This window comes from Somniosus microcephalus, chromosome 24 (assembly GCF_052327205.1).
Source record: "Somniosus microcephalus isolate GS21.2 chromosome 24, FLI_Smic_1.0, whole genome shotgun sequence".
NCBI classification, from domain to species: domain Eukaryota; kingdom Metazoa; phylum Chordata; class Chondrichthyes; order Squaliformes; family Somniosidae; genus Somniosus; species Somniosus microcephalus.
The window spans coordinates 23,552,656-23,572,064 of NC_141010.1; the positions used below are offsets into that span (position 1 = coordinate 23,552,656).

General features: G+C 41.7%; 1 protein-coding gene across 3 annotated transcripts in view; it reads left to right on the forward strand.

The window, feature by feature from the left end:
• The window catches only part of LOC147101123 (pyruvate dehydrogenase (acetyl-transferring) kinase isozyme 2, mitochondrial-like), a 30,340-nt gene extending 13,562 nt beyond the window's left edge, over positions 1–16,778 (forward strand). The window contains exons 4-11 of one of the 3 annotated variants that reach the window (XM_085966314.1): positions 3,356–3,540; positions 3,817–3,906; positions 5,145–5,222; positions 5,614–5,687; positions 9,056–9,154; positions 9,430–9,540; positions 9,658–9,771; positions 14,501–16,778. In XM_085966314.1, coding sequence (XP_085822440.1) covers positions 3,356–3,540; positions 3,817–3,906; positions 5,145–5,222; positions 5,614–5,687; positions 9,056–9,154; positions 9,430–9,540; positions 9,658–9,771; positions 14,501–14,644 — 895 coding nt within the window. In that variant the 3' untranslated portion in view covers positions 14,645–16,778. Of the gene's footprint in view, positions 1–3,355; positions 3,541–3,816; positions 3,907–5,144; positions 5,223–5,610; positions 5,688–9,055; positions 9,155–9,429; positions 9,541–9,657; positions 9,772–14,500 lie in introns of all 3 variants that reach the window. The other 2 variants (XM_085966313.1, XM_085966315.1) reach the window with 2 other exon arrangements.
• Positions 16,779–19,409: the final 2,631 nt, after the last annotated feature.

A 19,409-nucleotide genomic window follows, 5' to 3' on the forward strand; every position in this document is an offset into this window, starting at 1 on the left:
ATAGATTAAAGGGTAAGACGATACATGATCAGTGGTGTACATTTAAGGAGTTATTTTACAACTTCCAAAAAATATATATTCCACTGAGAAGAAAAGGGTGTAAAAGAAAAGACAGCCATCCGTGGCTAAGTAAAGAAATTAAGGATAGTATTCGACTAAAAACAAGGGCATATAAGGTGGCCAAATCTAGTGGGAGGATAGAGGATTGGGAAAACTTTAAAAGACAGCAAAAAATAACAAAAAGATTGATTAAGAAAGGGAAGATAGATTATGAAAGTAAATTAGCAAAAAATATAAAAACAGATAGTAAGAGTTTTTATAGTTATATAAAAAGAAAAAGGGTGGCTAAAGTAAATGTTGGTCCCTTAGAGGATGAGATCAGGAAATTAATGGTGGGAAATATGGAGATGGCAAAAACACTATGAATATTTTGTATCAGTCTTTACAGTAGAGGACACTAAGAATATCCCAACACTGGACAAACAGGGGGCTATGGGGGGGGGGGAGGAGCTAAACACGATCAAAATCACTAAGGAAGTGGTACTCGGTAAAATAATGGGACTCTAGGCGGATAAATCACCTGGACCTGGTGGCTTACATCCTAGGATCTTGAGGGAAGTGGCGGTAGGGATTGTGGATACATTGGTAATTTTCCAAAACTCCCTGGACTCAGCAAAGGTCCCGGCAGACTGGAAAACTGCTAATGTAACACCCTTATTTAAAAAGGGCAGTAGACAGAAGGCTGGAAACTATAGACCGGTTAGCCTAACATCTGTGGTAGGTAAAATTTTGGAGTCCATTATTAAGGAGACAGTAACAGGACATTTGGATAATCATCATTTAATAGGACAAAGTCAGCATGGTTTTATGAAGGGGAAGTCATGTTTGACAAATTTGCTGGAGTTATTTGAGGAAGTAACATATAGGGTGGATAAAGGGGAACCAGTGAACGTAGTGTATTTAGACTTCCAAAAGGCATTTGACAAGGTGCCACACAAAAGATTATTGCTTAAGATAAAAAATCACCGGGATTGGGGGTAATATTCTGGCATGGATAGAGGATTGGCTATCTAACAGGCAGAGAGTTGGGATAAATGGTTCATTCTCAGACTGGCAATCAGTAACTAGTGGTGTTCCGCAGGGGTCAGTGCTGGGTCCCCAACTCTTTACAATCTATATTAACGATTTGGAGGAGGGGACCGAGTGTAACATATCAAAGTTTGCAGATGATACTAAGATGGGAGGGAAAGTAGTGAGTGAGGAGGACATAAAAAACCTGCAAGGGGACATAGACAGGCTAAGTAAGTGGGCAGAGATTTGGCAGATGGAATACAATACTGGAACGTGTGAGGTTATGCACTTTGGCAGGAAAAATCGTAGAGCAAGTTATTATCTTAATGGCAAGAAACTGGAAAGTACTGAAGTACAAAGGGATCTGGGGGTCCTGGTGCACGAAACTCAAAAGGTTAGTATGCAAGTGCAGCAAGTGATTAAGAAGGCCAATGGAATGTTGGCTTTCATTGCTAGGGGGATAGAATATAAAAATAGGGAGGTATTGCTTCAGTTGTACAAGGTATTGGTGAGACCGCACCTGGAATACTGCGTACAGTTTTGGTGTCCATACTTAAGAAAGGACATACTTGCTCTCGAGTCAGTACAAAGAAGGTTCACTCAGTTAATCCCGGGGATGAGGGGATGGACATATGAGGAGAGGTTGAGTAGATTGGGACTCTACTCATTGGAGTTCAGAAGAATGAGAGGCTATCTTATTGAAACATATAAGATTGTGAAGGGGTTGGATCGGGTGGATGCAGGGAGGATGTTCCTGATGATGGGTGAAACTAGAACTAGGGGGCATAGTCTTAGAATAAGGGGCTGCTCTTTCAAAACTGAGATGAGGAGGAACTACTTCACTCAGAGGGTGGTAGGTACATGGAATATGCTGCCCCAAAAAACTGTAGAAGCTACATCATTACATAAATTTAAAACAGAAATAGACAGTTTCCTAGAAGTAAAGGGAATTAAGGGTTACGGGGAGCGGGCAGGAATTTGGACAGGAGTCTAGATTCGGATCGGTCATGTCCCTGTGGGTAGCGGAGCGGGCCCAGGGGCCGTGTAGTCTGATCCTGCTCCTATTTCGTGTGTCTAATTCTGTGATTCAGGAGATGGTTCTGTGATAGTAGATTGGCGGTTAGGATCAGATCAGCCACGATTTTATTGAATGGCGGAGCAGGCTCGAGGGGCCGATTGGCCTACTCCTGCTCCTATTTCTTATGTTCTTATGTTCTTAGTCATTGCTCTCTCCTTCCTCTTGTGGGCTATCTTTTCCTGCAAGGAGGGACACAAGCGGTGTTTCAGCCACAGTGATGGAGTGAGCGTGATTAATCCCTATAGAAGCTTTGAGTGAGACGAAGATGGGGTAAGGTGCCAAGAGGAAGCTAGCTCCCTGTGTGTTAGTTGTTACTGCATGACAGTGAGAGTGAGTCTAGGGTGCATAGGCAGGATGCTGAAGTGATTCAGTGTAGAGACAGAGATGGATAGGAAAGGGAAGTAAGATTAAGGTGGGATGTGAAGGAGGAGGCTTGCAACGCAGAGTGCTGGTGATGAGAAGGGAAGCAGAGTGAAGGCAAGTGAGATGGGATACTCACTTTTGATCTCACAAGATCATTAAACCTTTTGCAGCACTGGATCCATGACCGTGAACATGTGGGCCTTGCGCTTGCCTCCTGAGCAATGCGCAGCCAGGCTGCCTTGGTCTGCTGAGGAGGCTTCCTCCGGCCATCAGGAGGGAAGAGAATCTCCCTGCGCCCTCTGACAGCATCCACAAGAACTTGGAGAGACTTATCATTAAAACGAGGAGCTGCCTTGCCTCTGGAAGAAGTCACAGCTTTGAAAAGAAGTGCAGGAAACCACAATGGAGAGGCTCAGGCTGGAAGGCAGCTTTAAAAGCAGCTGCTATTGTGACATCATCAGAGGTGGCCAGCCGACCCGATCCCACTCATTGGACCGGCCAGCGCGCCTCCATCAAATTAACAAGGTACTTTAATCAAAATTGCAACTCTGCAGCTGTTCCCGCCGGAAGCGGCTCCCGAACCCGCCCACCATGCAACCTGACTCCAACCCACCTCTGGAATTAAAATCGAGCCCAAAGTGTCAGAAAATTCTTTGGACAACTTTCTAGGTGCATTATATTAGTCTTTTAAATTAGGTTACCTGTGTTGTTCTGTTAAATCTGGTTTCCGCAAAATGGCTAGGTCTAAAATGGATCTAATCTGACTTAAAAGAACAATGTACGAAGCTTTTATATGTAATATACCTCAAAGGCTTTGGTTACTTATGTTTTGTATGTTCTTAGTTTTACAGATGCATTAATCACAATCCGGAACAGGCACAATGAAGTTGTTCCAACAATGGCTCAAGGTGTGATCGAGTACAAGGAATCATTTTGGGAAGATAGTATCACCAGTCAGAATGTGCAGTACTTTCTGGATCGATTCTACATGAGCCGTATTTCCATTCGAATGCTCATCAATCAGCATAGTAAGTGCAAACTTTGAGACAGCCCTCTATGTTGAAATTTTAAGAGTTGGCTTCCTTTATAGAAACAACTTTAACTTTTTTTTTTAAAGAGTGGGATAATGTAATGAACCTCTTGTTTGCATAATTAGTTAAGAGTGAGCAGTGAAATGTGTTGGATGTTTGTGAATTTACTGCTATGAATAATAGTGTTATGATCAAGTTCTTTATTTTGATAGATTTTTGTTTATTTAAAAAAAATTAAACATGCCAATTTTTAACATTTCTTTCTTTCCTAAGCACTAATTTTTGATGGCACAACAAATCCAGCTCATCCAAAGCACATAGGCAGTATAGATCCAGACTGTGAAGTTGTAAATGTTGTTAGGGGTAAGTCATTAATTTTTTCACTTGGGGAAATATTTTTATGCATCTGATTAGAATTACAAATGTCCACAGTCAGTGAAAATCCACAAACAGAATCTCTTTTATCTGTGTATTTGAGTTTTCATAGATTTCATTGGAGCGTTCAGACAATTCAGAATCTGCGACTATGTCAGCATTAGAGTTTTCGAGTGATAATGTTTTCATTAGTATTCATGTTGCCCCCAGCAAATTAATTTTGGCTGCTGATGCTAAACTATCACCTTTTTTAAAACTAACAAAATAGCCATTGTTGCTGTACAAATAAATGTTGATAACGCAGTCAGATTAGCTGCTGCTGTCATCAGAATCACAGAAACCCCACAGTGCAGATAGAGGCCATTTCGGCCCATCGAGCCTGCACCGACACATATCCCACCCGATCCCCGTAACCCCTGCACCAACACATATCCCACCCTATCCCCGTAACCCCACGTATTTAATCCCCCTAACACTATGGCTATGATAAATTGACCCTATCAACCTAACCCGCACATCTTTGGACTGTGGGAGGAAACCGGAGCACCCGGAGGAAACCCACGCAAACACGGGGAGAATGTGCAAACTCCACACACAGTCACCCGAGGCCGGATTCGAACCCGGGTCCCTGGCGCTGAGACAACAGTGCTAACCACTATGCCACCGTGCATAGGGCGATGGTGATACTCTGCTTAAGTGTACAAAATATGCCATAATTCACAAGTGGTGGTTGTAAGTATTTTGATCACTAACTAAATATAATCAATATTCTTGAGTATTTCGTATTACAATATTTTTTAATACCAAAAACAATTATTAAAAAAAAAAAAAAAATTTAAATTTCAAATTGCTCTTGGTGCAAGGAAAGTAAGGTAGGAGGGCAGCTCTGCCTGTGTTGCGAGTGCAGCAGCCAGTAAAAGCTGTGTACGTGTGGATTTTGTTGATTCATCTGCCTTTGTTTCAACATGTTTCCACGCAGGAAAGCATTTCTTGGCCTGTTGTCTCCACCTCCTTCAAGCTCAATGATCAAAATCAGGATTCTACCATGTTAGTAATCCCTGGTGGAGTTTCATATTTTACTGAGCCACTAAGTATCCTAAAGTAGTGGGTAACTTGAGCTATGGAAGCTTTGCGTAAAGCTGTTGTATATTAGTATGTGCATTCTTGCACAGAAAATGATTGCTGTAGCTTTAAGGATGGTCACTGTTGGCTCATATTGTTCACAGATGCATATGAAACTGCCAAACTGCTTTGTGACCAGTATTATATGGACTCCCCTGCATTAGAAGTGGACCAAAACAATGGTAAGGCTGTATGAGTCAATTTACGACTGTTGTCTGTGTTGCACTTATTGATCAGATCAGAATATCCTGTAGCATATCGCATCAGTGCTGTGTTTTTTTCCCCATGTAGCTGTTCCTTAAAAATATGCGTGCGATACGTCTGAAATTAGTGTTTGTGTTGGGCAGTTAATACCTCGTTTATGCCGGGCACTTTAATCCGTACATATCCTTCAACTTTGCACAGATAAGCATGGTGGAGCTGTCCCATTTACACTTACTGACCTGTATTACTATTTCCTCATCTCTACCTGTGATTGATGCATTTGCTGTCAAGAGAGGTTTTTTAATGCGTTGCTAATGACTTTCTGGAAGAAAATTTCTTGCAAACTGTAATTTTTGTCTGTTCCAGCAGTGAGTGGTTCAGGACCTGTCCATATTGTTTACGTGCCATCTCATCTCTACCACATGCTGTTTGAGCTTTTCAAAGTAAGAAACCAGTTGTTAATTTTTTTTTATTGAAAATTTACAATTGAATTGTGACACTAATTATTGTGAAGTCTTTGTGCCTGATTCCACAATGTTAGAATATTGTCGAACTAAAGTGGAAATGTTTCTTTTTTTTTTAAGCATGAAATTTAATTCTTAAATGTTTTAGCTATTTTGTCAAAGACTGAACGCAAACTGTAGAGGAGCTGGTGAAAGTAAAGGGTGAAAGTATTGAGTGCAAAATGCCTATTTATCCAAGATCTTGGGTTAGGGATTTGTCCTTGTTCATAACTGCCTATTTTGCCCAATTTTTCTGATCCTCTTCAATTTCCACACAAGTAACAATGATAACTTGACACTAAATAAGAACCGAGCAACTTTCAGTGCTGAGACCCAGTGAAAACACAGGACGCCAGCTGAGAGCCATACACTCTCCTCTAACCTTCAATATCACGACCCTCCAGCAGCACCACTCCCTTCTTAATAGCAGGTACAGTTAAAATACAAATGCACTGAAGCTTGTGCTACAACAGTCTGAAATCTTACAAGTTGACTTGAATCCCTTTCACTGATAACTAAGCTGTCTGTAAGAGAAAGTGAGCAACAACGGGGGGGGGGGGGCGCATTAGCAGTGGGAGCTGCCACTCAAGTGGAGATAAGTGAGCAGGAGCTGTGGGAGGGAGCAGGAACCAACACTGGATCTCAACAGACTAACATGAACTTCCATTGACCTTTGTATCCTATGATTGTCCATTGATTGATTAATAGAATACTGCACTGTATTCTGTGCAATATGCCTTGCACTTGCATATAAATCATCTACATAATTGGATTTGAGTTGCAATGTATTGCTACAGTGAGTTATGTATCTTTCATTTTTCCTTTTACTTAAAGTAACCACTGCTGTACATGCAGCATTAATAGATTAATATATTAATCATGTTGGGAAATATTGGCCAGTAAATTCTATAGACTCTGGAATAGTTCCCATGGATTGGAGGGTAGCTAATGTAACACCACTATTTTAAAAAGGTGGTAGAGAGAAAACGGGGAATTATAGACCAGTAAGCCTGACATCGGTAGTGTGGAAAATGCTAGAGTCTATTATAAAAGATGTAATAGAGCACTTGGAAAACAGTGACCGGATCAGACAAAGTCAACATGGATTTACAAAAGGTAAATCATGCTTGACTAAACTACTGGAATTTTTTGAGGATGTAACTGGTAAAATAGATAAAGGAGAACCAGTGGATGTGGTGTATTTGGACTTTCAGAAGGCTTTCGAAAATGTCCCACAAGAGATTGGTGTGCAAAGTTAAAGCACATGGGATTGGGGGTAGGGTACTGACTTGGATAGAGAACTGGTTGGCAGACAGGAAGCAAAGAGTTGGAATAAACGGGTCTTTTTCCAAGTGGCAGGCAGTGACTAGTGGGGTACAGCAGGGATCGGTGCTAGGACCCCAGCTATTCACAATATATATTAATGATCTAGACGAGGGAACTAGATGTAATATCTCCAAGTTTGCAGACGACACAAAGCTGGGTGGGCGTGTGTGCTGTGAGAAGGATGCCGAGAAACTCCAGTATGATTTGGACAGATTGGGTGATTGGGCAGATGCATAGCAGATGCAGTATAATGTGGATAAATGCGAGGTTATCCACTTTGGTGGCAAAAACAGGAAGACAGATTGTTACCTGAATGGCAATAGATTGGGAAAAGGGGAAGTGCAACGAGACCTGGGTGTCCTCGTGCACCAGTCGCTGAAGGTAAGAATGCAGGTGCAGCAGGCGGTTAAGAAGGCAAATGGTATGTTGGCCTTCATAGCGAGAGGGTTCGAGTACAGAAGCAAGGATGTCTTGCTGCAGTTGTACAGAGCCTTGGTGAGACCACACCTTGAGTTTTGTTCGCCTTATCTGAGGAAGGATGTTCTTGCCATGGAGGGAGTGCAGCGAAGATTCACCAGAGTGATACCTGGGATGGCAGGAATGACGTATGAGGAGAGATTGGGTCGATTGGGCTTATACTCGCTGGAGTTTAGAAGAATGAGAGGGGATCTCATTGAAACTTATAAAATTCGAACAGGACTAGACAGACTAGATGCAGGAAGGATGTTCCTGATGGCGGGGGAGTCCAGAACCAGGGGTCACAGTCTAAGGATAAGGGTTAAGCCATTTAGGACTGAGATGAGGAGGAATTTCTTCACCCAGAGAGTGGTGAACCTGTGGAATTCTCTACCACAGAAGGCAGTTGAGGCCAACTTATTAAATATATTCAAGAAGGAGTTAGATATATTTCTTAAGGCTGAAGGGATATGGGGAGAAAGCAGGGACAGGGTACTGAAATTGAATGATCAGTCATGATCTCATTAAATGGTGGAACAGGCTCGAGGGGCCGAATGGCCTACTCCTGCTCCTATCTTCTATGTTTCCATGTAATTTCCGATAGGGAGCTTCCTGCGTGCGGATGCCTCCCATCGGGGAAAAAAATCTACCCTCTTACCTGAAGGCTCCCGAGGTCCGGACACTTCGATGGTGGGGATCTCCACAGTCGAAATGCGCAGGGTCCACGTATCCCAGGGGCGCAGGCAGTTCGCAAGTGTCCCTGGGATCTCGTGAGCCAGGCCAGCCAATAGGAGAAGGGAATCTCCCTTCATACTTTTGACAGATAGACCCATCAAAAATATGAATGGAGATCACCCCAAAAAGATATTAAAACATTAAATACATTTTAAAAAAAACATCACATTTTTAAAATGAGTTAAAATTACATTAAATAAAATATTTTAAATAAATTTAATTTTTTTGAAAAAAAGTTTTTTATGGGGCTTAAAATAAACTTACCTTTTTTAGAAGTATTTTAAAATTATAAATGAGTTGAAATTTAAAAAAAAAAAAAAAAAAAACTTTTTTCAACTCTTATGCTGGTAAAAGCAGGCCTTATGCAGGCTTTTACCAGGCGTAAGATTTCTAAGGGATTTCAGCGGGCGGAGGTTCTGCAGAAAGTGGAACTCTCCGCCCGCAGAGGCCCTTCTCCTGGGTAGGCGTCCGATCTGTCAAGAGGATTCTTGACAGATCGGAAATGCCAGTTTTCAGTGCATGAGCTTGGCATGCCTGAAACTGGCATTTCCGATGTCCCTATGGGTGTGTACACACCCGTAGGCATCGGACAATACAGGCCATTGCTTTCTATATATACATAGCAGAACATTTTACAATTGGTAAGTTTTAAAAATGACTCCTAGCTAGGGTGTGGTCCATCTCTCATTTAATCAGTAGATTTTTAGTAGTAACTGCTTGGCAATGCACTGGTGCTTGTGCTGTGTAAATAAAGTAAATAACTTCAGTGGTATATTGCCTTTTTATTCAAGAATGCCATGCGAGCTACTGTGGAAAGTCATGAATCCAGTCATTGTCTTCCATCTATCAAAGTAAGAGTTGCACTGGGCGGAGAAGATGTCACAATTAAGGTGAAAATATTTAATGTTTTATTTTTAAATCATTATTTTATGTGCACACTTTGCAAGACCGTAAACAGAATATCCAGATTGGCAATTCAACTTCTGCTGACAAACTGAGCTAAGTGTAAAAATTAACATTGAATTTTCCCTGAAGCTGCACTATGTCAATTCTAGTATCTTATTGTAATTATCATATGGATATGGCATTTTTATCATGCATTGTATTGTAAAATCCTAATAATGAGAGAAGTATTTTTTTTATCATAGTCTTTTGTTTTTCATAGATGAGTGACAAAGGTGGTGGTGTCTCGCTGAGTAAGATAGACCGACTGTTCAGTTACATGTATAGCACAGCTCCCACACCACACTTGGGCAGTTCTGGAGGCGCACCACTGGTATGCATTTATTCACACATTCCACATGTATACATACTGTACCCCAGTATATTTCATCAATATCAATGTTTTTTTTTGCATATGTAGTCTGCTCAAGCAGTATTATTACATTTTCAGGCTGGCTTTGGCTATGGGCTGCCTATTTCAAGACTTTATGCCAAGTACTTTCAGGGAGACCTTCAGCTCTATTCTATGGAGGGTTATGGGACTGATGCAGTTATTTACCTAAAGGTAAGCATCTTCTCTGGGAGATATAAAACAATGCATACCAATTTACTTTCTGTTTTTGATACTTCCAATTGAAATGCAAACAGTACTGGTCATAAGAACATAAGAAATAGGAGCAGGAGTAGGCCAATCGGCCCCTCGAGCCTGCTCCGCCATTCAATAAGATCATGGCTGATCTGATCCTAACCGCCAATCCACTATCACAGAACCATCTCCTGAATCTAACAGAATTAGACACACGAAATAGGAGCAGGATCAGGCTACACGGCCCCTGGGCCCGCTCCGCTACCCACAGGGCCATGACCGATCCGAACCTAGACTCATGTCCAAATTCCTGCCCGCTCCCCGTAACCCTTAATTCCCTTTACTTCTAGGAAACTGTCTATTTGTTTTAAATTTATGTAATGATGTAGCTTCTACAGCTTTTTGGGGCAGCATATTCCATGGACCTACCACCCTCTGAGTGAAGTAGTTCCTCCTCATCTCAGTTTTGAAAGAGCAGCCCCTTATTCTAAGACTATGCCCCCTAGTTCTAGTTTCACCCATCATCGGGAACATCTTCCCCGCATCCACCCGATCCAACCCCTTCACAATCTTATATGTTTCAATAAGATCGCCTCTCATTCTTCTGAACTCCAATGAGTAGAGTCCCAATCTACTCAACCTCTCCTCATATGTCCATCCCCTCATCCCCGGGATTAACCGAGTGAACCTTCTTTGTACTGACTCGAGAGCAAGTATGTCCTTTCTTAAGTATGGACACCAAAACTGTACGCAGTATACGCAGTCACTGTGTACCAAGACATATTTAAGTGCAGTTTAGCAGTAGATTACTGTAGTAAAACCCAAATAGGAAAGGAAAGGACTTGCATTTTTCTAGCGCCTTTCAGGATGTCCCAAACCTTTTTACAGCCAATTAAATACTTTTGAAGTGTAGTCATTGCTGTAATGTAAGGAAACGCAGCAGCCAGTGTGTCCACCGCATTGTCTCATAAACTGCAATGAGATACATAATCAAATAATCTGTTTGTGATGTTGGTTGAGGGCTAAGTATTAGCTAGATGAACCCCCCTGCTTTTCTTCAAATAGTGCCATGGGATTTCTTGCATCCACCCAAGAAGGCAGACGGGGCCTCGGTTTAACGTCTCATCTGCAAGACAGCAGCTCGAACAGTACAGCGCTCCCTCAGTACAGCCGCTCCCTCAGTACAGCCGCTCCCTCAGTACAACACTGAGATGTCAGTATGGATTATGTGCTCAAGTCTCTGGAGTGGGGCTTGAACTCACGACCTTCTGACTCGGAGGTGAGAGTGCTGCCTCTCGGCCAAGACTGAATTGCATTGAAAGGTATAAAATCAAATGAAGAGAACCTACTTTTTATACAAGGCATTTAAAGACTTTGCAAAAGTACAATGTAACTCTAATCTTAATTATAGAAATTACAAAATTATATATTTGCTTAATAATGGTGAAATAGTTAAACTGGCAAAAATCTATTGTGAAATAAATGCGCTACTCAATTGCTGCATGTTTTTGACAGTGGAGTTGACAGGAGTGTGGTCAACAGCAACTAATTGCATTTTTATACTGCCTTTGACGTAATGAAGCATAGGAAAGAACAGACCGAGCAGTTGGAGAATTAAAAGGGGTGACTGAAATACATGATCAAAAAGATGAGGGAGAGAAGTAGGAAGACAAACAAGTTTAGGGAAGAAACAGCAGAGGGTAGGATCTAAATGGGTGGAAGCTCTGCTACCAAGTCAGGAAAGTATGGGGGAGGGGGAGGTAGCAATGTACAGAGGCCCAGGAGATTAGGATGCAAGATTGGAGCAGGTTACAGAGGTAGGGTGGGGCATGGCCTGGGGATGTGTGCAGGGAGATGTGAATTAAGAGGGAGATGAGCTAGAGCTCAAAAGTGACCAGGTTGATTATTGAAACCTCTGAGGTGGCAAGCCTTTGTGTGATGGCAAAGCCATACAGGTGGCTGTAGGTAGCCCTCGATATTTCTGGATCTGTATCAGTACTCCTAATTTAGCCTGTGGAAAGTTTGTGGCTCTTCTTTTCCCAACCCCAATGCTTTTGGCACCTAATAAACTAAAAGTTGGAGTTGGAACTGATCGACAGTTCTGAAATTCAATCGTGCCCCTTGGCAGAAGTTGCTACATGTGCAACTGAGCCTTCATTCACAACTTTTGGGATGTTGACCAAGTTGCGATGGTGTTCCCTCTCTGCAAGGTAATACGATTAGAATGTGGGCTATCCTAGCAATTTAATAGGCCCTATAATAGCTAGTGCTACTGATTTTTTTTCTTCCCCCCCCCCCCCCCCTCTTTCTATGGCATGTGTTTGACTTGTACTTGACAACTTTCCATAGTGGGTTTCTGATTTCAATCATGCCAGAGTGAATAATCGCGAGAGTAGATTCACATTATTTCACTCTGCAGCATTCCAGAGAGTGTCTGCAAAACAAGACATTGGTTGGGATTGTGATCATGTTTCATTTAATTAACGAGTAGACTGTGTTTATTGGTCAAAAGATCAAACTAACTTCTGTTTCATCGCTGAAGAAATGACTTGTTTGGACCTCAGCATAAAAATTTATGTAATTTTGTATGTTATTGTTTGAACTCTATCTAGTTCCATGTTTCCATTAATTTCATCATTATATATTTGTGGTAAAATCTGTTCACTGAATTTAATAAAATTTAATGTAGGAAGTATTGTTCAGAAAATAATCTACAAGCAGTTTCCTATTTTAACCAGAAATCTGCATAAGATATGATTTGATGATACCTGGGAAATATCTCGATGTCCCAGAAGAGATGGTTTTGACACCCAATAGGTTAAAAGCTGGGATTTGTAATGGGTCTGGAATTATTTCCAAAATTCTGATAGTTGATCAGATATATTTTCGCTTTTGGGTTGTGTTCTTTTTATGTTATACTAACAAACCTTTACAAGATGAAACCAAGAATTTGCATTCAGAATCAGAACTTTGTTGAATAATCATTCATTGACCTCCATCTGTATACAGTTATACAGCAAGAGCAGAACTGTCAAACTGGGAAAAGTCTGCACTGTTTATTTCTGTATCAGGCAGGCTCTGAGCACTGAGCTGTCATGCGGGTGTTGATTAAGACACTAACAGAAATCCCTGCTGCAACAGACTCTCTACCTGGTGGATCATGAGACTCGCACGCCCTGGTGGGTCATGAGTCCCAAATACTAGCTTTGTCTCCTTGCAGCCCAACAATCGCGTTCTAAATGGTAGTTGGGTCAGTTGCTCAAATACGGAATCACCTCACCTGCCAGGAGCTAATACAGGAAACTTTGGTTTATCCGGAGGTTAACTGTCCGGAATGCTCGAGCCACCGGCAAAATTCAGGAGTCGGTTCAGTAAGTTTTTTTTTCTTTTTCGTTGCTTTTTTTTCACTAGTCAGGCTCTGCAAGGTCTAGCTAAAGCTGTTGCTTAGCTACAGAGACGCTTGCAAGCTACGGTCGACTGTTTAGAAGCTGTTGAAGCAACAGGGTTTGTTGCTAGATACGGAGCTCAAAAGCTTCTGTATGTTTTAACATTAGCGCTGGTTTGTCCGGCAGTTTTGATGGGACGGCAACAGTTCGGTTCGGTGCCGGATAGCACAAAGTTTCCTGTATTGGGAAATCACGGGCACTGATCCACCCCCCCCAACAGGGTGAGAGGTTCCACTCCCATGACTTGTCTATGGCCATAGATAATTTACTCAAATATAATTGGAAACATCAAAGAGAAGGAACACTCTACATAGCTAAGAGCATGTGGGACTCCTAGTCCAGATAAAATATGTATTCCATGGAGAAACCAATTTAAATTGATATATGGTAGACTCAAAGTCGCATAAAGTCTTTTATGATTTAAAATGAAGCACTGCTTCACAACCATGTTAAATACAGTCAGCAGACTACTGCAAGGAGAGTAATTGTCAATCCATAGTTAAGCACCTCTGCTAAATAATGGAAAAAAGTACAATTTGCAGAACATAGACCAGCTTCAGTACACTGATCTTCGAGCATGGAGTGAGAAGACTGTTGTTTTTAAAAACCTCAAATCGTGACAGGCTATTGCAAAGAGCAATTTGTTTGCTATCTCTTCTTCCTGTTCTCTCTTTCTACCACTCATTTTCTCCCAACCCCTCACCTAAATACAGTGACACCTGATGGGATATGGTTGGATGAGTGCTAGTACCAATCCCAAATTGCTATTCTTTGAATGTGAGCCCAGACGGTATTTGAAGGTCATTCAACCATGGCGAGCATCACCACTAAACCTTTAAATTCATTGATACAGATTTGCATTTCCTAAAGAAGTAGTTCTTGTGGGATGTTCAATGTATGGGGAGCTGTGTTGTGACCCATTCATCTGCATCTGTCTCCTGCTCAAGGACTGGTTGAGACTGTCGGTGATGTCTGCAACCAGCAGAGAGAGGCGATTTTCATTACACTAGTCTGGGCTGTATTCAAACCTAAAGATTCCTGTTTATTCACCTTGTGCTGCCCAGTCTCCAGCATTGACCGCTTTACAGCTCGAGCAAAGTAGAGCATTTTTTTTTTTTTTAAGTTCAGGATTCCCTGCCAAAGGGAACCCACATTGTGATTTCTGTTGTTTATCAAAATTAGCTGAATCAGACTTTTGTTATCTCATTTCAAATGTTTATTAGAATTGTATGTTCACTCTTCCATATTTGTCATTTTTTTAGGCTCTATCGAAAGACTCGGTAGAAAGACTACCAGTCTATAACAAATCTGCCTGGCGACATTATCAACACTGCCAGGAGGCTGACGATTGGTGTGTACCTAGTAGTGATCCAAAGAACTTGGCTGTACACAAGATCCAGCAGTGACGCGCAAACCCACCAGTTCAATGTTGTAGAAAAGAATGAAAGTAACTCTATGTCCATTTGCCGTTTGACATGACAGTCAGCCACAACATGTGATTTTTATAGACTATAGCATGGTTCTTCAGAGTACAATAGAGTAGAGGCAATTATAAGAAGTAAGAGATCTTAAGCCATTAACCTAGAGTTGATTCTAAGCAATGGTCTTTGTCCCTTTTTTGCAGAATATTACTGTTAAGAGTCGAGAGATCTTTATTGAATAACTGGTGGGGGGAGGGGAGAAAAGTGGTGCTGTAAATATTTAAGCTGTTCCAAGCTTAGAGTGTCAGATTGTGGAGCAAGCACATTGGGTGGTGTTAAAAGTCTGGATTAATAGCCAAGCTTGGAGTGTGGGTAAAGGTAGCAGTACTGCAGGGAACACTGAACCTTTGTCTACAGCTATTTTTACTGGTGAAAACATTCAGATTTTGGGCCATGTATTACAAAGAAGAATGGTCTTAAAATACGACCACGTACTGTACATATTGTTGATCTAAATGATGACATTTCACAAACCAATAAGCTAAAAGTGCCATTCAAATACATTTAAAATACTATGTGGAAAAAATGTGATTGCGTGTATTAAAGTCACATCTTTTTTTAGATGTGTTGTGTGTTTATCTTGCTTGCATAGGTGGTTCTGAAACTATCAATAACCATCCGTGATTCTTAAACTACTTTGAGACAAGTTAGGAGTAAACTCTGAAAATTAGGTACAGGCATAGGATGTTCAGCCTGTCAAACTGGCTCTCCTTTTGTTAGCTGTGGCAACCTTTTTAATTCCAATTCCCATCTTATTCATGTCCTTTTAATTTCAAGTAAATATTGATTTTTCATCTATGGCATTTTGGGGCATAGCTCTCTGCTTGCAATCCTTTGTGGGAAGAATAATTTCCTAGATTCACTTGGCTTCATTTCTAAGATTATATCTTCTTCTGCATTCTCCTTCCCTATCTTTCTTGTCAATTCATTATTTTTATACACATCAGTTGGATTACTCCATAACCTACTTTTCTGGAAATATTACCCAAGTTCACTCTGCCCCTTCATCCCCGATATCTTCCTGGTGATTCAACGCTGGAGTTTTTCCAAAGCTAGACAGTCCTTAATGTGTTAAACCCAAAACTGAACAGAATATTTTGACCAATGCTGTATATAATTGAAGCAGTACATCCTTGCTTTTATATTCTAAATCTTTTGTGATGAAGCTCAACATCACATTAACCTTTTTGAAGTACTTTTTGATCCTGCAAGCTGATTTTGATCACTTAGATACCTGGACCCTTAAATCCCTTTGTTCATTGTCCTTCTCCTCCTCCTCCCCCACCCCACAACCAGGACTTCACTGTTTGTTTTTAAGTTGTACTCCCATCTACAATTATTCTGTTCAAATTTCTTGTATTAAACTTCTGCTACCTTTCTGCCCATTTGCTTATCTATTTATCTGTTGCTTTGCAATGTTCTGCTCGCTTCAAAACTCACTCTACCTTCTTAGCTTGCACCTGCAGATATACTCCCCTCTATCCCAAATCCAAGTCATTTTTAATAAATATCTGTAAAATGCTACATGTTTATTTTTATCTGTATATTAATTCTGTGTATGGATCTGTATATATGCTTTATGTAAAATGTGCCAAAGACGTGTGCATTAGCAAAGAACATTAATCATTGCTCCCTTAAAATTGTGAAGCATTTGCTAATGGACTTTAGTAGCAGCTAATGCAATGTGTTGGTTCTTTCGTTAAAATTGAAGATTACATAGTACCTGTGGATCGTAAAAATGATTAGGCGTAAAGCTTGTTTGATTTCAAAGGGTTAGTTTTGGGTAGGTTTAATAAAACTGTCCTGAATTTTAAGTAATATATGACCACTAACCTTGCGTGTGATTAATATCAGCTATCACTTTTAACCTTCACAGTACTGTATCTTACCATTGTATATTTGTGTACATCAGCATTGTATATGCATTTGAAAATAGGATCATGTTCAAAACTGCCATAAGGACTTAATTGTTTTCCTCCTGTCACATTAAGATAGTGCAAATTTTGAACCACATTTGGACCATCAATAATCATTTAAAAAATAAAATCAATAATTTTAACTGTATTTTGTTGACTATATATCTAGCAGAGCTGTAGTAGTTTTGAATCGCCAGGAATACTATTGTAAGTGCTAGTATAATCTTCTTGCAAACTAAATAGAAAGAATAACATTATCCTAGTCATCATACTAATCAGTTTACAGATACCCTTTCTTCCATCCACTCTAGGATTACATATAGAACACTCCATTGAAAGGCTTAAGCACAGTTCATTGTAACCTGGGTTACTTTTTGAATGATTACTGAAATTAATGGCACCAATTGATTCAAATTGGGTTTTCACTAACAGAAGCTTTAATACTCATGAAAATGGTACCGTAGTGGTTGTTACTGGGTTAGTAATCCCGAGGCCTGGACTAATGATCCCGAGGCCTGGACTAATGATCCAGATATGAGTTCAAATCTCACCATGGCAGCTGGGGAATTTAAATTAATTAAATAAATCTGGATTAAAAAGCTAGTGACCATGCAACTATCAGATTGTTGTAAAAACCCATCTGATTCACTTATGTCCTTTAGGGAAGGAAATCTGCTGTCCTTGCTGTGCCTGGCCTATGTGACTCCAGACCCACAGCAATGTGGTTGACTCTTAACTGCCCTCTGAAATGGCCTAGCAAGGCACTCAGTTGTACCAAACTTCTAATGAAAACAATAATAATAAAATACGGACCACCTGGCACCGACCTCCACACCGACTTTGAACACGACAACGGCACACCCAATCCAGTCGACCTTGCAAAGTCCTCATTAACATCTGGGGCCTTGTCAAAATTGGGAGAGCTGTCACACAGACTAGTTAAGCAACAGCCTGACATAGTCATACTCACAGAGATGGTGGTATACAGTCGGGAGGGAGTGGCCCTGGGAGTCTTCAACATTGACTTCGGACCCCATGAAGTCTCATGGCTTCAGGTTAAATATGGGCAAGGAAACCTGCTGATTACCACCTACTGCCCCCCTTCAGCTGATGAATCTACTCCATGTTGAACACCACTTGGAAGAAGCACTGAGGGCGCAGAATGTACTCCTGGGTGAGGGACTTCAATGTTCATCAAGAGTGGCTCGGTAGCACCACTACTGAGTGAGCTGGCCAAGTCCTGAAGGACATAGCTGCCAGTTTGGGCATGTGAGAGAACCGACACTAGGGGAAAAACCTACTTGACCTCATCCTCTCACCAGTCTACCTGTTGCAGATGCCTCTGTCCATGACAGCATTGGTAGCAGTGACCACGGCACAATCCTTGAGACCAAGACCTGTCTTCACACCCTCCATCGTGTTCTGTGGCAATACCGCCGTGCTAAATGGGATAGATTCAGAACAGATCTTGCAGCTCAAAACTGGGCATCTATGAGGCGCTATGGGCCATCAGCAGCAGCAGAATTATGTTCCACCAGAATCTGTAACCTCATGGCCTAGCATATTCCTCACTCATTAACAACAAGCCAGGGGACCAACTCTGGTTCAATGAGGAGTGCAGAAGAGCATGCCAGGAGCAGCAGCAGGTGTACCTAAAAATGAGGTGCCAACTTCGGGAAGCTGCAACACAGGACGATATGCATGCTATAGACAGAGCTAAACGATCCCACAATCAATGGATCAGATCAAAGCTCTGCAGTCCTGCCACATCCAGTTGTGAATGCTGGTGGATAATTAACTAACAGGAGGAGGAGGCTCCACGAATATGCCCATATTCAATGATGGCAGAGCCCAGCACACTAGTGCAAAAGACAAAGCTGAAGCGTTTGCAACCATCTTCAGCCAGAAGTGCTGAATGGATGATCCATATCGGCCTCCTCCTGACGTCACAGAAGCCAGTCTTCAGCCAATTCGATTCACTCCACGTGATACCAAGAAACGGCTGAGCACACTGGATACAGCAAAGGCTATGGAACCGGACAACATCCTGGCTGTCGTGCTGAAGACATGTGCTCCAGAACTAGCCGCGCCTCTAGCCAAGCTGTCCCAGTACAGCTACAATGCAGGCAACTACCCGACAATGTGGAAAACTGCCCAGGTATGTTCTATCCACAAAAAGCAGGACAAATCCAATCCGGCCAATTACCGCCCCATCACTCTACTCTCAATCATCAGCAAAATGATGGAAGGTGTCATCGACAGTGCTATCAAGCGGCACTTACCAATAACCTGCTCACCGATGCTCAGTTTGGGTTCTGCCAGGACCACTCGGCTCCAGACCTCATTACAGCCTTGATCGAAACATGGACAAAAGAGCTGAATTTCAGAGGTGAGATGAGAGTGACTGCCCTTGACATCAAGGCAGCATTTGACCGAGTGTGGCATCAAGGAGCCCTAGTAAAACTGAAGTCAATGGGAATCGGGGGGTGGGGGGGAACTCTCCACTGGCTGGAGCCATACCTAGCACAGAGGAAGGTGGTTGTTGGAGGTCAATCATCTCAACCCCAGGACATTGCAGGAGTTTGTCAGGGCAGTGTCCTAGGCCCAACCATCTTCAGCTGCTTCATCAATGACCTTCCCTCCATCATAAGGTCAGAAGTGGGGATGTTCGCTGATGACTGCACAGTGTTCAGTTCCATTCACAACTCCCCAGATAATGAAACCGTCCATGCCCGCTGCAGCAAGACCAGGACAACATTTATGTTTGGGCTGAT